The sequence below is a fragment of the Dreissena polymorpha genome, chromosome 5, assembly GCF_020536995.1.
Source record: "Dreissena polymorpha isolate Duluth1 chromosome 5, UMN_Dpol_1.0, whole genome shotgun sequence".
Classification (NCBI taxonomy): Eukaryota; Metazoa; Mollusca; class Bivalvia; order Myida; family Dreissenidae; genus Dreissena; species Dreissena polymorpha.
The window spans coordinates 27,484,513-27,498,027 of NC_068359.1; the positions used below are offsets into that span (position 1 = coordinate 27,484,513).

Genomic DNA, 13,515 nt, shown 5'->3' on the forward strand with positions numbered 1-13,515 from the left:
GAAATGAGCTTCCAAAATTCTGTCTTAAGCTTTCAGCTAAAAGAGTTAGCTTTAAGACGATCATAACAAACATTAACTTTAATTTTATTAGTTTGTGTTTCAAAACATTTGGAAAATAATTATGAGCTATGAGACATTTGCTCTGCCTTTTATGAAACTTCACCAGAACACTGCTTAGGAAATGCATAATCCTGTCATCCTGTTTTATATGAAACTACTTCTCGTTCAATTTGTATGAACTGACAAAGCTTTCATTATTTCTGTGGTGGTTAACAGTCTTATATTGCAGGGCTTTCCTTTTACCCGAGCTCCCGGGTTTTGACGCTTGAAAATTACAGAAGACCCCTTTTTGACTCTTGAGAAAATTATGTCATGCGTCACATTTGACCCGGGGGAATATACCGACTTGCGTCAACGAGATCAAAAGTTGTTAAGACTAAGATAATTGGCTCAGGGCGGAGTATCTCATTTAATAGACGCTAATCGTTAACGCCCGCTTCCAATCATCGAAGCACAAGTCCACCCAGTAGGCGGAGTTTGGTTAATTGAGAAATCTAGTATTGACCAATTAAAACACTGCTGGTTCGATGACGCGTGTATTAACTTTCCATTATTTATCATAGCGTTTGTTATCAGCTGTTTGAGGAAAAGACGTGTATTAAACCCATCTATTTGTAATAATCCAACTCCCAGGTATTGACCCTCTGAGCTGTACGTATATACTCATAAAAGCTCAGAGTATTTAAGAAGAACTATAAAAACCCCAAAACAGAATGGACTCATCCGCATCAGTTTTAATAATTATATTCAATATAAAATAATAACATCCATATCCACAGTACACTGTAAAGCATATTTTGAGATATTTCCAGAGTATGTCAGAATGAATTTCCAAAGCTGAATGCACCCATCACTGTTTTACTTCATGTTTGCTCTATTCAAAGGCGCGCGAAAGTTATGCTGTCATATGTATTGTCTACAACGTCAATATACACGCTTTGCATCAAAGTTGCTAAAAATAACTATAGAACCGATATAACTGACCTTGTGGCAAAGTGACAATTTTCGCATGTGCTTATTGATTACAAAATACATGTAGGCGTAATAATTGACCGTTTGAGAAGGCATAGAAAACGGCGTGTTTGTCGCACGACTTCAGTGAAGATTGCGCATGAAATAATTAAAGGGCGTCGGAATTTTTAATGGGATTAAATACGGAGGCACCTTTATCGTGCGAAGAAATAATTTCCTTTTAAAGTTTACCGATTTATATAGGCTATTGCGTTTAGGTGCCACCCGTATGTTTTTCTGTGATAGCCAGCGGAAATGTTTTTTTTTAATATTTTGTATTTCATTCTTAATTTAATAGCCAAGCGAAACGGTGAAACAAAGTTATTGGATCCCAGAATCTGTTATTCTATCCCAGAATGTGCTGCGCAGGTTTCAGGACATGTGCAAGAGAAGAAAGTGATAGTTTGCTTGTTTTATGCTAGTTGTGTGTGTGTGTGTAGTCATAGTGTTGTTTTATTACCTTTTTTTTACTAGGGCACCCATTTGAGATCACTCTTTAAATGCATGAATGATTTATTTATTTGCTTAAATGATTGTTAGTTTGTTGGACATATGACATATTGTTTTGCTGTATACATGAAGTAAATGTTGTATTAGAATACATATTTTGTATGTAATCTTTGAGATGTTTTGTAGGACATGACATATTGCTCTCTGAGATGTTGTGTAAGACATGATATGACATATTACTCTTTGAGATGTTGTTTAGAACATATGACATATTACTCTGCTGTATACATGAAGTAAATGTTGTATTAGAAAAAATGTTTTGTATTTATTAATCATTGAGATATTGTGTTTAAATGCATAGTGTTTTAGTGACAGTACAATGTAAGAAATAAATGTTAACATATCTTTTAATTGGTTGCTTTCTATATATTATATCTCAGTAATTTGCTTAAATTGCAAAAAATCATTGACTCCTTCGTTATTATTAGGACTCTTAAAAGTTTGATTTTGACTCTTGAAAATATGGTCCCAAGAGTCCTTGACTCTTGAGATTTGAGGTCTAAGGAAAGCCCTGTAATCTATTTATTTTTGTACATAAGTTATGCAAGGTTTTGATATTTTCATAGGATACCTGATCATATTCATTTTCTTAATTTGCAATAAAATAATAAAATGCCAAACATGACCTGTGTTACATAAACTGTCAACAAAATAACAAGACAATACCTAAATACACCCTTATTTCACACCACTAACAATAAACAGATAACAATCTGTCAGGCATTCAGAGCTAAACAGGGTACTGATTATCTAGGGGTAGATAAGGCTACTGATGGGGTTTGCTTAGAGATAAGGCTGTGTGGAATGAGATATAAGGCTTTTGATTGGCTATTGCACAGGAAGTTATCTTTGAAAACAACAACTTTTGAAAAACAAGCTGGTGTCAGCAATTGAATATTGAGCTAAATTTAATTCAGCAACATTAATATAAGAAGTAAAAGACTTATAATGGTAGTGTAAAATGTCTTGAAATTCTGTCAGCATGAAGTATTGTGTGATGAAAACAATGTGTTTTTGACTGCAATGTGGAAAACAACAATAAGTTGGTTGGAAAGGAGGTTGAACTGCCTTTTTTTTTTTGGAATACCGAAGAACAGTTTTAACAGGTTTGTATTGTCATTTCTTCATCCCTTTATTTATTTAGTTTATAGAATTAATTATGATCATTATCATATTTATGTATTGTCACTGGGAAATGTAAATGGATAAGTTATTGTATTGCAATTAAAGGAAAAACAACACAATTTGAAGCAAAAATAGATAAACTTACACATGAAAAAGTGTAAATGTTGTGTACAGTGAATAATTATGGTTGTGTTTCATGGTTATTGTCATCTTAAATTTTATTTATAGCTATTTCTGGTTATTACTGAACGGATTTCTTTCCCTCATACTTAATAAGAACTTATTTATTATAATTTTGAAGGTTAAAGCCACAAGGCAAAATTGACATTGATGGGAAGATCCTTTGGAAAGAATGTGCATCATAGCCTGCCTGATGTATGGACTTTTATACCTGGTTTTTACCCTGCACGAGCTCGCAAACTTGAGGGGAACAAGAGTGGGAAAACCTCGCCCTGTCCTTGACCAAGAAAGCTCGATTTGTTGAGAGGTAAACTATACAGGTTATTGCATTTACAATGCCACCAGACCACACAGCCAAATAAGACCACGCATCTTGGTACATTTTCAAACTGCATTTTCTAAAAAACGCAATTTCTTTTAATAATTGATGAAAAGTGCTAAGTCACATGTGATCACGGGATTAAAATTTCAAAAATAAACAAACAAAAACAACAAGCAAATAACTTAAATTTTTTATTATGAAAGCAACAAGATTACCATAACAGCAATATTTCATAGTTAAGTGGAACGAAAACATAACCAATCAACATGTTTGAAGAATGCCTTGCCCTTTAGAAAGTGATATGGTATTAATCCATTGCAGATCAACTGGTGTAAGAGATGCTCAAGAGGAGAAGGACACAAGCAGCATCAATGGTACATGTCACTCCAGCGCCTGCTTTCCAGGTCTCTACCAGCTGCTTTCCAGGTCCCTTCACCCGCCAAGATCAGGTCTAGGTCCCTGCACTGGCTGCTGTCCAGTTCCCCTAGCGGTCAAGGTCTCTCCAGTGGCTGCTGTGCAGGTCCCAACACCGTATGCCGTCAAGGTCCCTCCATACACTGAAATCCAGGTTCCTCATTCCACTGCGGTTCAGGTACCTCCAACAGCTGAGATCCAGGTCTCTGCAGCAGCTGCGGTCTAAATACTCCACCCGCAGTGGTCCACTACGGTCAACCTTTTGCTTTAAAATCTTCCATAAATATCTATTATTGTAAAATGTATTGTAAAAGTAATCTGTTTGTATTAATTTGCGGTGTACTATTTATGTCATATAAATATAATTTTCGTACACATTGTGTTTTTTTTCCTTTTAACCACATGGGGCTTATAATGAACTGTTGTAATTGCTTCACAAAAACCATTTTTTCTAGAACATATCAGTCCAAAATTTTTTTTTTTCACACTGCAAAATCCCACAAAAGGCTCACAAAAAACATACTTTCTTTAAAAAAAAACTCACTAAAACACTGTTAAAACCCACAAAAATCAACTTACCCAAACCCACAAATTGCTTTTGTTTTCTCCACAGATAAAATACTGTTAATAACTAGGTTTAAAGCGAGTTAAAAGCATGTTTTCACTGTGAAAAAAACTAAGAAAGACGTGCTTTCAGCTCACTTTTCGCTCACTTAAAACCCGTGTTTAGCTTGCTTATAGCTCACATAAAAAACACACTTTTTACCCACTTAAAACCAACTCCACAGACAGAAGTTGGTCTAAGCATGTTTAAAAAACCTCAAAAAACCAACTTGTAAAAAAACATACTCACTTTAAACCCACTTAAGATGGTTAAAAAACCGACTATGTTGGTTTAAAGCGAGTTAAACCAAGATTTAACTCAGAAAAAACCAAGTCGGTAAGCTAAAAAATCCAGTCGGTAAGCTAAAAGCGTGTCTGAAAAACCCGCTTTTAGCACAGTGCAAATACCGCAGAGTTAAACACAGCTGCCTGAAGAAAACTCACTTTAAACCCACTAATGCCGGTTAAAAAACCCACTATGTTGGCTTTAAGCGAGTTAAACCAAGATTCAACTCAGATAAAACCAAGTCGGTAAGCAAAAAGTGTGTTTAAAAGACTCGCTTTTAGCTCGTAGCCAATACCGCAGGGTTAAACACAGTTTAAAACTGGGTTATAACCGGATTTTGCTCACTTTTTTGACAAGGGGTATTTCCAATGCTGAATACAGTGTACCCAACCCTGTTTTATTCCATGTTTGCTCCGTTCAAAGACGCGCGAAAGTTATGCTGGCATATGTACTGTCTACAAAGTAAATTTACACGCTTTGCATCAGAGTTGCTAATAATAACCATAGAACTGGTATAACTGACCGTGTGGCAAAGTGACAAATTTGGATGCTGCATCTGCTAATTGATTACAACATAGGTGTAATAATTGACCATTTGAGACGGCATAGAAAATCGGCGTGTTTGTCGCACGTCCTCGGTAAAGATGGCACATGAAATAATTAAATCCGGATTTGAGCCGTCCAGGGTCGATTTTGAGATGATAGGAAATCCAATTAGTTAGTTTAAGGAGGTATTTTGATGGTAAACGGCTGGCACTGACATGAGAAGTAACTGACGAAACATCTTTTTGTTTTGTTTTAAAACATCTTTGCTACTTTCCCAAAACCGTACCATTCTACGAGCGTTGCTATAGTTGTCCGCCAACTATAAATTATCTATTAGCAAAGTAAAGCACTGCAATATCATACTTTAAACAATATGTCAACCAAATTATATATTAATTGCGTATTTGCTAGGTTACTTATTACATGCTTTCATTTTTTGCAGACAAACAAAACACATATTTTATTTCATTCGCAAACGACGTATCTCTACCAGTATTCGGATACGTTATGGTTCGTCGATTTTAATTTATTTCCAACGGTCTTTATAACATTTTTTATAGAATGACAAATACACATGCGGTGTTACGGATTGTCTGATTGATAAAATTTTGCATTGTACTCGCAAGAAATTGCACATAGAAAGAAAATAAAGAATAACAATAAGCAAGGGCTGGAGGGGCTCTGCCCTCTATTCCCTTTATCCTACGGTCTGTGAATCTCTGCTTAATTTTCCGTATTTCGAATTTGGGACAATTGACACCCCTGATATATATTACATGTATCTCACTACAAGTGCGAGTGTATTTTTCACAATGTTGGTCACAATGTATGTTTGCATTATCTCTTTTATTGACTGGAATATATTAAGAAATAAATGTTAAGATATTTGTAAATTTGTTGCTTCATATATATATATATATATATATATATATATATATATATATATATATATATATATATCTCAGTAATTCGCTTTAAGTACAAAAGATCATTGACTCTCCTGCGTTATTATTATGACTCATACAAATTTTATTTTGACTCTTGAAAATTTGGTCCCAAGAGTCATTGACTCTTGAGATTTGAGGTCTAAGGAAAGCCCTGTATTGCGATGACTTTTTTGTGGTTAGCCCTTTTTGATGTTTAAAATGTTGAGCCACATACGTAATTTATCCATAGGAGTGGAAAGGTTGCTGTTCAACAAATGGCCTTAAGGTTCTTATACCTGAGCAGAGTTACTTATAGTTTTTTGTTTCCATAATTTAGCTGTTAATAAATGTAATGAAATATGGGATTTTTTTAAATTAAATATAAACGACAAAAGCTATGCAGAGATTGGAACAAAGCCTATGAAAATAACTTTTTGATTTGTGCGGAAAAATGCTTCAAAATTGATAATAAAAGTGTTGTGAGTATTATATTCACTAATGTTGAACTTATATAGCTGGATGGAAGATGAACAAAATGTTGAGATCTACAAAACATAATTTTTGGGAAACGTTCAATTTGGAAATTGTAGGTCTTATTTGGGAAAAACTAACTTATTTGCAAGTATCTCAGTTACTTTCAGAGACATCGCATGATCTAGTTCAACGGAAATGCAGACTGATGGACAGGAAGAGCGACATAAAGATCGGTAGGGTAAACCTATAGACCCCATAAGGAAAACTAGTAGCGAAAAAAACATATACAAGAAACGGTTAACAAGTTCTAAACATCAAGAGCCTTACTTTGATGAGCTAATTGCAATTTAACTTTGAATTCATGTTGTTTTTTTATTTTCCTGAAGAATGGTTTAAAATAATTGTCCTTAGATACCAACATATTGCCAGATCCAAGCATAAGAACAAATTTTTTAATGTATTATTGACTGGTTATCAATCATAACAGAAATAAAGGATATTTCTTTGCTTTGGTAAAATTGTGTATTTTATATCTTGAGCAATCAGAATTTTTTCTTCAATTGGCCCAGCCACAAGTAAACATTGATTTTTTTCTATTTTCTTTTTCTTATGATCACAAGTCATCCTATTGTAAAGTGTTTAACAGGAAATTTTAAGGTCATAATGACAGCAAATTAACATTTAAAACATCCTTTCACAGAAAAATGTTAAAAGTTTTTAATACTTCTCGCATTTTTTTTGCTGTTTGAAATGGTGAGTTTCAACATTTAAAAATATTTCCCTATATAAGCATAATAATTATTCTTAATTTAAAGACCTGTTAGTGGATTTGAACATGAAATTTGTATTTAAGACTCTTTCTTTGGATTTGCATAATGATGAATATGGGTTTAAAAGCCTAACTGTCTGTAATATATAATAATCAGTGTAATCATATTGTTATAATTACTAAACAGCTGAAGAGTACATACCTGTGTTGATCAGATACACACTGAGGGCAGCACAGCTGTTTGTGCAGGTTGCAGAATTGGTCAATTTTATGTTCCTTATGAACATCACAAGTTTGTAGAAAATCCACCACCTTTTTTGAAACCGGCCATTTATCTATATCAACTCTTCCAATAGAATTATGTTTTGCAAACAATTTACCATGCAGATGAATACAGTTTCCACAATAAAATCGTTCACACTGTTTACAATAGAAGTCAGCAGTGGTCCCAACAGTATTCTGGTCTTCACAGGCATTACAAATATAGTCCTTCACTTCATTAGAACCCTGATCAACTGAAGACTGAGAACTTGCTGCCATTTTGTATATTAACTAGTTTTAACAAAGTCACTTTCTGACACTATAATTACAAACAAATCTGCATCAGTATATAAGCATATGATACATGTACATACATATATATTATATACTATTTATATAAGATCAACAATTACCACTTATAACATGACTCCGAAAATCTTATGTGAACTTGTAAAACCTTGTCCCACGTATAACCCTAAAAGCTCTTTGCGGCACAGTTTTGTGGGACTAGTGACCAGCCTCACTACGTCACGATGTAAACTGTCATGTGAGAACATGTACAGTGTCAGTTTACTTTAACCCTTTCCCTGATAGACCCCTTATCTGATTTGCCACTCCAGGCCAATACCAGTCCTGCTGTTCTGATAACAGTGACTCCATATAAGGCTGATAAGCCTGACTACACCATCTCCATAGGTTTATTTAAAAAATATTGGAAAAATTCTCAACTGTTACGCCTGTCTAGTTTAAGCTTAATTTTCACTTTAGTTCCTTTCATTTCACATCATTTGTGTAAATGTAAAGATTGTAGAGAAATAAATTCTCCTTCCAACCATATAAATTTTAAGTCTGTATTGTAAACATTGCATAAGAAATGTTTGAACAAACAAAGAAGACATACTTTTTTCAGATAAAACAGAATTTATTCAGTGTTGAATTTACAAATACACATGATTGCAATGCATATTCATATTACACATTTAATAATAAAATAAACATATATATTTACAGAACATAAATATTTACATAACAATAAACATATATATTTACATAACACAACAACAGTATGTCATTAGCTAACAATTATAGGTTGCAATAAATTATAATTTGCAAACATATGAGACATCTGTAGACAAAAGTTAGAAGTGTTTTTACAACTTATTGACTATTAAAGCGGGTATATACGATTTTGTCAAATATTTATGAATTTATATAAACTGTGTGAAAAACTTATTATATATATATATTTCAATATAAATTAACATAATAGTTAAGAAGAACATGTGTCGAAAAATGCGAAATAAGCCAGATATTTAATTCTGAAATTGAAAACGGCTGTACAGCCGAATTTGCCAGCATGTATACCATACTTGTACGATGTAAACTTACGAGGGGTGTTTCAGAAGTTCGTGGATTTTCGCTAAAACTTTCATTTGGTAACATAAATGGACAAACAAACAGCATGTTAAGAATATTTCGTCCTTTCCAAATCTACTCTCCAAATATCATGGAAATACATAAAACAATAAATATACATCAGAGATTTAAACATGTGCACAATGCGCACACCGACGCACGTGTAACGTTTCTGTTCAACGTCAATGACGTTATGAAGTTAACAACTGTCAAATCTTTTCCACATAATCACCTCCAACGCGAATGCACTTTATGTGACGGGAAATCCACTTGTCAAAAGTGTCTCTATACCAGTCAGCGTCAAAAGACAACACGATTCGCTTTGCTGCAACTGTAAGTTTCTGTTTACTTGCAAAGCGAATACCGCGCAACTGTGATTTAACTTCCGGGAAGACGCGGAAGTCCATAGGGGCCAAATCCGGGCTGTAAGGAGGACTTAGGCGCTGTAACGTGAAATTTGCCGTAAATTCTGTTTATCAACGACATTTGAACCAAATTTAAATTCGCGTAACGCTCATACTTATAATAAAATACAGGCGTGCGCCGCATGTCGTTACTGAGGTCTCTATGGCAACGCGTTTTAAACGCGCTTTATAGAATTCATGCATTTTTTGCTTATATATAAAGTCCGTGATAATTGGTTTGTATAATATGTAAATTTCATTGACTTTTACCAGCAAACTAATAAGTTATAGCGAAAATCCACGAACTTCTGGAACACCCCTCGTAGTTTAACGGTTTATAATACAAAGACGAATGCTTCGGTTATTGTAGGAAAATATGTACGTCACTATCGGCTCGGGGCGCTAAATTGTCTTTGCTGCATTTTATGAAATTCGACTTTAATGTATAATTTTTCTTGCCTATTTTGTGTTATTGTAACATATTTTATCAATATATTACAATTAAACACATATAAAAAATCGTATATACCCGTTTTAAGTTTTTTTAATTATAATGCTACATGACAAATGAAATAAAATAAAATCAATTTTTATAATTCATGGCTTATAAAATTTAAAATATTAAATAAATTATTTACTTCTTAGTTTTAAAAATATAATAATCTGAATACAGAAAATATAGTTGCAATATATACAGTAGCAATGTCCTAACCAATGTCCTTTCCTTAGCAACAATGTCCATGATAACTTTTACTTGATTGCATGACACTTTTTCCAAAAACCAAATTAAAAAGTGAAATTACTCATCACAGACTGTGATATCTGGCGAAGCAACCATCCTGACACAGGTGGACACCGCAAGTAGCACGACCGAACTTCATCTCCTTCTGCTGCTTCAGGTATCAGGTGCGGTACTTGCAGGCCTTTGTCTTGTCGGAGAGTCGGAATTGACATGCCCCCCCCATGTTCATCTGCTCCACCAAGCCATCTCTCCCTCTGCCTTCCGGTGCTGCACCTTTTCTTTTGCAGAACACCCCAGCCAGTTCCCGGACAAGTTCCAGACGGAAATCAAGGTGGGTGAACCGCTTCCAGCCAATTCTCCTGCGGGACGTCAGTTTGTGCATGATGAAGGCAACAGTTCAGAAGAAACCAGAAGAGGTATCGCCAGTAGTTCTTGGAACAGCTCCCAACGTCATTCTAAGCGTGGTACTGATCATGCAGGTCGACACCACCCATATACATGTTGTAGACGTTCACACTGTGTGGCGACTGTAGCTGCAGGACGTTGACTCCACATCGTCGCTGTACAGGTAAAATGATGGTAGGGTCCCTCAACGTGACCAAGTGGTGAACAAGTCGCGTGTCCTTCCATACTGTGGTAGTCAGGTTGGTGTCGCCCATCTGCATGATCTTGAAGTCTCCGCGCTGTCGTACCTCTGCTGGTTTCTTTAACTGGCTCGGGAATCCCTTCCTGTTGACCCTGACAGTCCCGCAGGCGTAGAAGCCCTTCTCCAGGAGTTCCTTCATGAGAGGTATAACTGTGAAGAAGTTGTTGAAGAATAACCAGCGGGAGGAGTGGAAGATGTGGTCCACTAGCCTCATCACAACCTTGTCGCCAAGTCCGTGTTCCCTCTTGATCGGCTTGGCGGGCATATACTGTCTAAAGCTGAGGCGGCCGGTAAACGCAATCATGGCCTCGTCAATGGAGACCTCCTTGTTGAGCGTGTAGATGTCCTGTAATGTCCGGCTGACGCTCTCCATGACAGGTCGCAACTTGAAGAGTTTGTCGTATCCTGGCTCTCCCCTTCCTGGCTCAGTCGACCAGTCCGCAACATGGAAGTACTGCACCAGCTTCTGGAACCTGTTGCATTTCATGGTGTTGGTGATATCAGCATTGTTGATGAAGGGATTAGACGACCAGAACATCTCGACATTGGGGGGTGGATGATTCCCATCAGGATGTTGATGGCCAGGAATGCCCTTATCTCTTCTTCAGTTGTGTCCTGCCATCAAAGGTCTGTTGGTAAGTCCGGCTGTGCCATCTTCAAATCGAAGTAACCATTCGTATGCCCCACAATGGACTGAAGCAGCTGCGGAGAGAACAGCAGCCAAAAGTAATCCATGGGAGTGGCTGTGTCCACATCAAATCCATCTGGCAGGCGTTCTCCCGGCTGCTCGTTGAACTCATCAAACTGAAATGAAAAAAAGAAATAAATATTATTATTAACATAAATGTATTATAATTATCAACAATTATAATATAAATTACTATATTATTTATAATATGATTGTGTCATGTGTAATATTTTATTTTATAACATGTACATTATATTACGATAATTTATGTTTAGGGTATTATAATTATAGGTATAATGTGGTGCTAGCGGTTACTAATGAAAAAAAAATTTGACATTTTCAAATTTGCACAGCAATAAATCTACGTTTTTATTTTTGTGTAGTCATATATTTTGTGTAGACGCACCCTCAATGGACTGAAGTCATCTGTCCAATTATCATCTGCAGCCTCAGCATTGGGAATAATGTCATCATCGGACATATCACCGACTTCAATATCAGAGTCAAACTCTGAGAAACCAGAAAACTCAGACTCATCAGAGTCACTGTCAAAAAGCTGATCTAAGTAGTCAGCCATGGTAACAGAATAAATTTGTGCAAATAATACAAGGATATAAATAGTAATACAAGCGTATGCGAATGCAATAGGAAATGCAGTGAGAACCCCACCTTAAAATATCGAATTTTATACTGAAACATTAGGCGGTAAATCTTTTGATTTGTCGGCATTTTGTTTCATTTCAGACTCCATGCAGTTTTCAGATCATAATCTCTTTGCTTTATTACCCGAACTCATTAGTTTCTGGATACGTTTGGTACTGAACAAAGCCACAGGGATTGCGTTTTATGGCCCAAACAAGCCCAAAGTGTCGAGTATCCCATGTGTTTTATCCTTAAATGTTAGATAAGCACGTGCACTATTAATTATTATGTTGGTCAGTACAAAAGGCCTATTGAAAACCGCCGACTGCGTCTTTGTTTTATTGCTCAATCAAGCAGCGATAATCCAATATCCTGTGTATTACAAAAACACCAACTTTAGATAAGCACGTGTCGTCTGTCAAAATCATGATTTTATATGTCACTAAACATATCGAAGTAATTCTCGTATATGATCTCGGAAACGGGACTTGCTTTATACATGTATCATTACGATATTAATTTTCATACGATTTGCTAAAAACAAAAGAGAACCAAACAAACATACACAAACAACACAAAATATAAATAATTATGACAAATTAAATGGGAAAAAAAAACGTTGGTTTATTTTTGAAAAATCACTTTTACTTTCTCCCAATTTCCAGAAAATGACTTGTACATATTGCATAAAAATCTAAATATAGATGACGCTGTTAATTGGTTGTTGTAAAAGAATATGAACTGTACACGGCACTTTGCGTGCAATCAGATACAGTACAATAATTGTTGCAATATTGAAGGAACTAAAATATGAAAATGATACAGCGTATATTACTTTTATTTTATTCAGGAAAATATCAAAATCATTTGCGAGATACCCCGATACTCAAATGGAAATTTACTACGAAGCTTTTACAATGTTGTCGGCGCTCGGGATTATATGCATCTATCGGGGAAAGGGTTTAACCTACTGGAATGAAATTGTAAGAAGTGCATTTAATAAAATGCTAATTTAAACTGACTTAAAGCACATAATACATATAATACAAATGACTGTACAGGTTAACAAGAATGGTACATTTTATTTAAAACTAATTCCAGATGGGCTATGTTATGACGTTTGAACTTGAATTGTGGCTTTGACATGGGCTTTTATAAAGAATACTTGTTAAACAATACAATATAGTCACTACTTATAAAGCATGTAAAATTATGCCTATGGTAGCCAAACTTATTAAAAGGGAACTTTTCACGTTTGGGTCAATTGACTAAATTAAACAACAATAGGGCCATGATGGCCATGAATCGCTCACCTGACTAACAAAATACAATCACAACCCAGTTTTCATTTAGGTAAACATTCTGACCAAAGGTTTTTCTATTATTTGAGTTAGTGACCTAGTTTTTGACCCAAGATGACCCAAATACAATCCCAACCCAGATTTTATCAAGATAAACATTCTGACCATATTTCATAAAGATTGGATGAA

General features: G+C 35.2%; 4 protein-coding genes across 5 annotated transcripts in view; all 4 read right to left on the reverse strand.

Moving 5' to 3' along the window:
* LOC127831127 (uncharacterized) overlaps positions 1-8,039 on the reverse strand; it is a 43,936-nt gene extending 35,897 nt beyond the window's left edge. Inside the window, exon 1 of the mRNA XM_052356117.1 lies at positions 7,429-8,039. Coding sequence (XP_052212077.1) covers positions 7,429-7,766 — 338 coding nt within the window. The 5' untranslated portion in view covers positions 7,767-8,039. The remainder of the gene's footprint in view (positions 1-7,428) is intronic.
* The window catches only part of LOC127831123 (uncharacterized), a 226,708-nt gene that overhangs the window by 174,579 nt on the left and 38,614 nt on the right, over positions 1-13,515 (reverse strand). The gene's annotated exons all lie outside the window — the stretch shown is intronic.
* Positions 1-13,515, reverse strand: part of LOC127880592 (uncharacterized) — a 232,727-nt gene that overhangs the window by 56,928 nt on the left and 162,284 nt on the right. The gene's annotated exons all lie outside the window — the stretch shown is intronic.
* On the reverse strand, positions 10,505-11,233 carry LOC127831128 (piggyBac transposable element-derived protein 4-like). The gene has a single exon (XM_052356118.1). The coding sequence runs from the start codon at positions 11,231-11,233 to the stop codon at positions 10,505-10,507; it is 729 nt and encodes a 242-aa protein (XP_052212078.1).

Coding starts and splice junctions, on each gene's coding strand:
- LOC127831128 (XM_052356118.1), bottom strand. CDS start 11,233: ATGTTCTGGTCGTCTAATCCCTTCATCAACAATGCTGATATCACCAAC.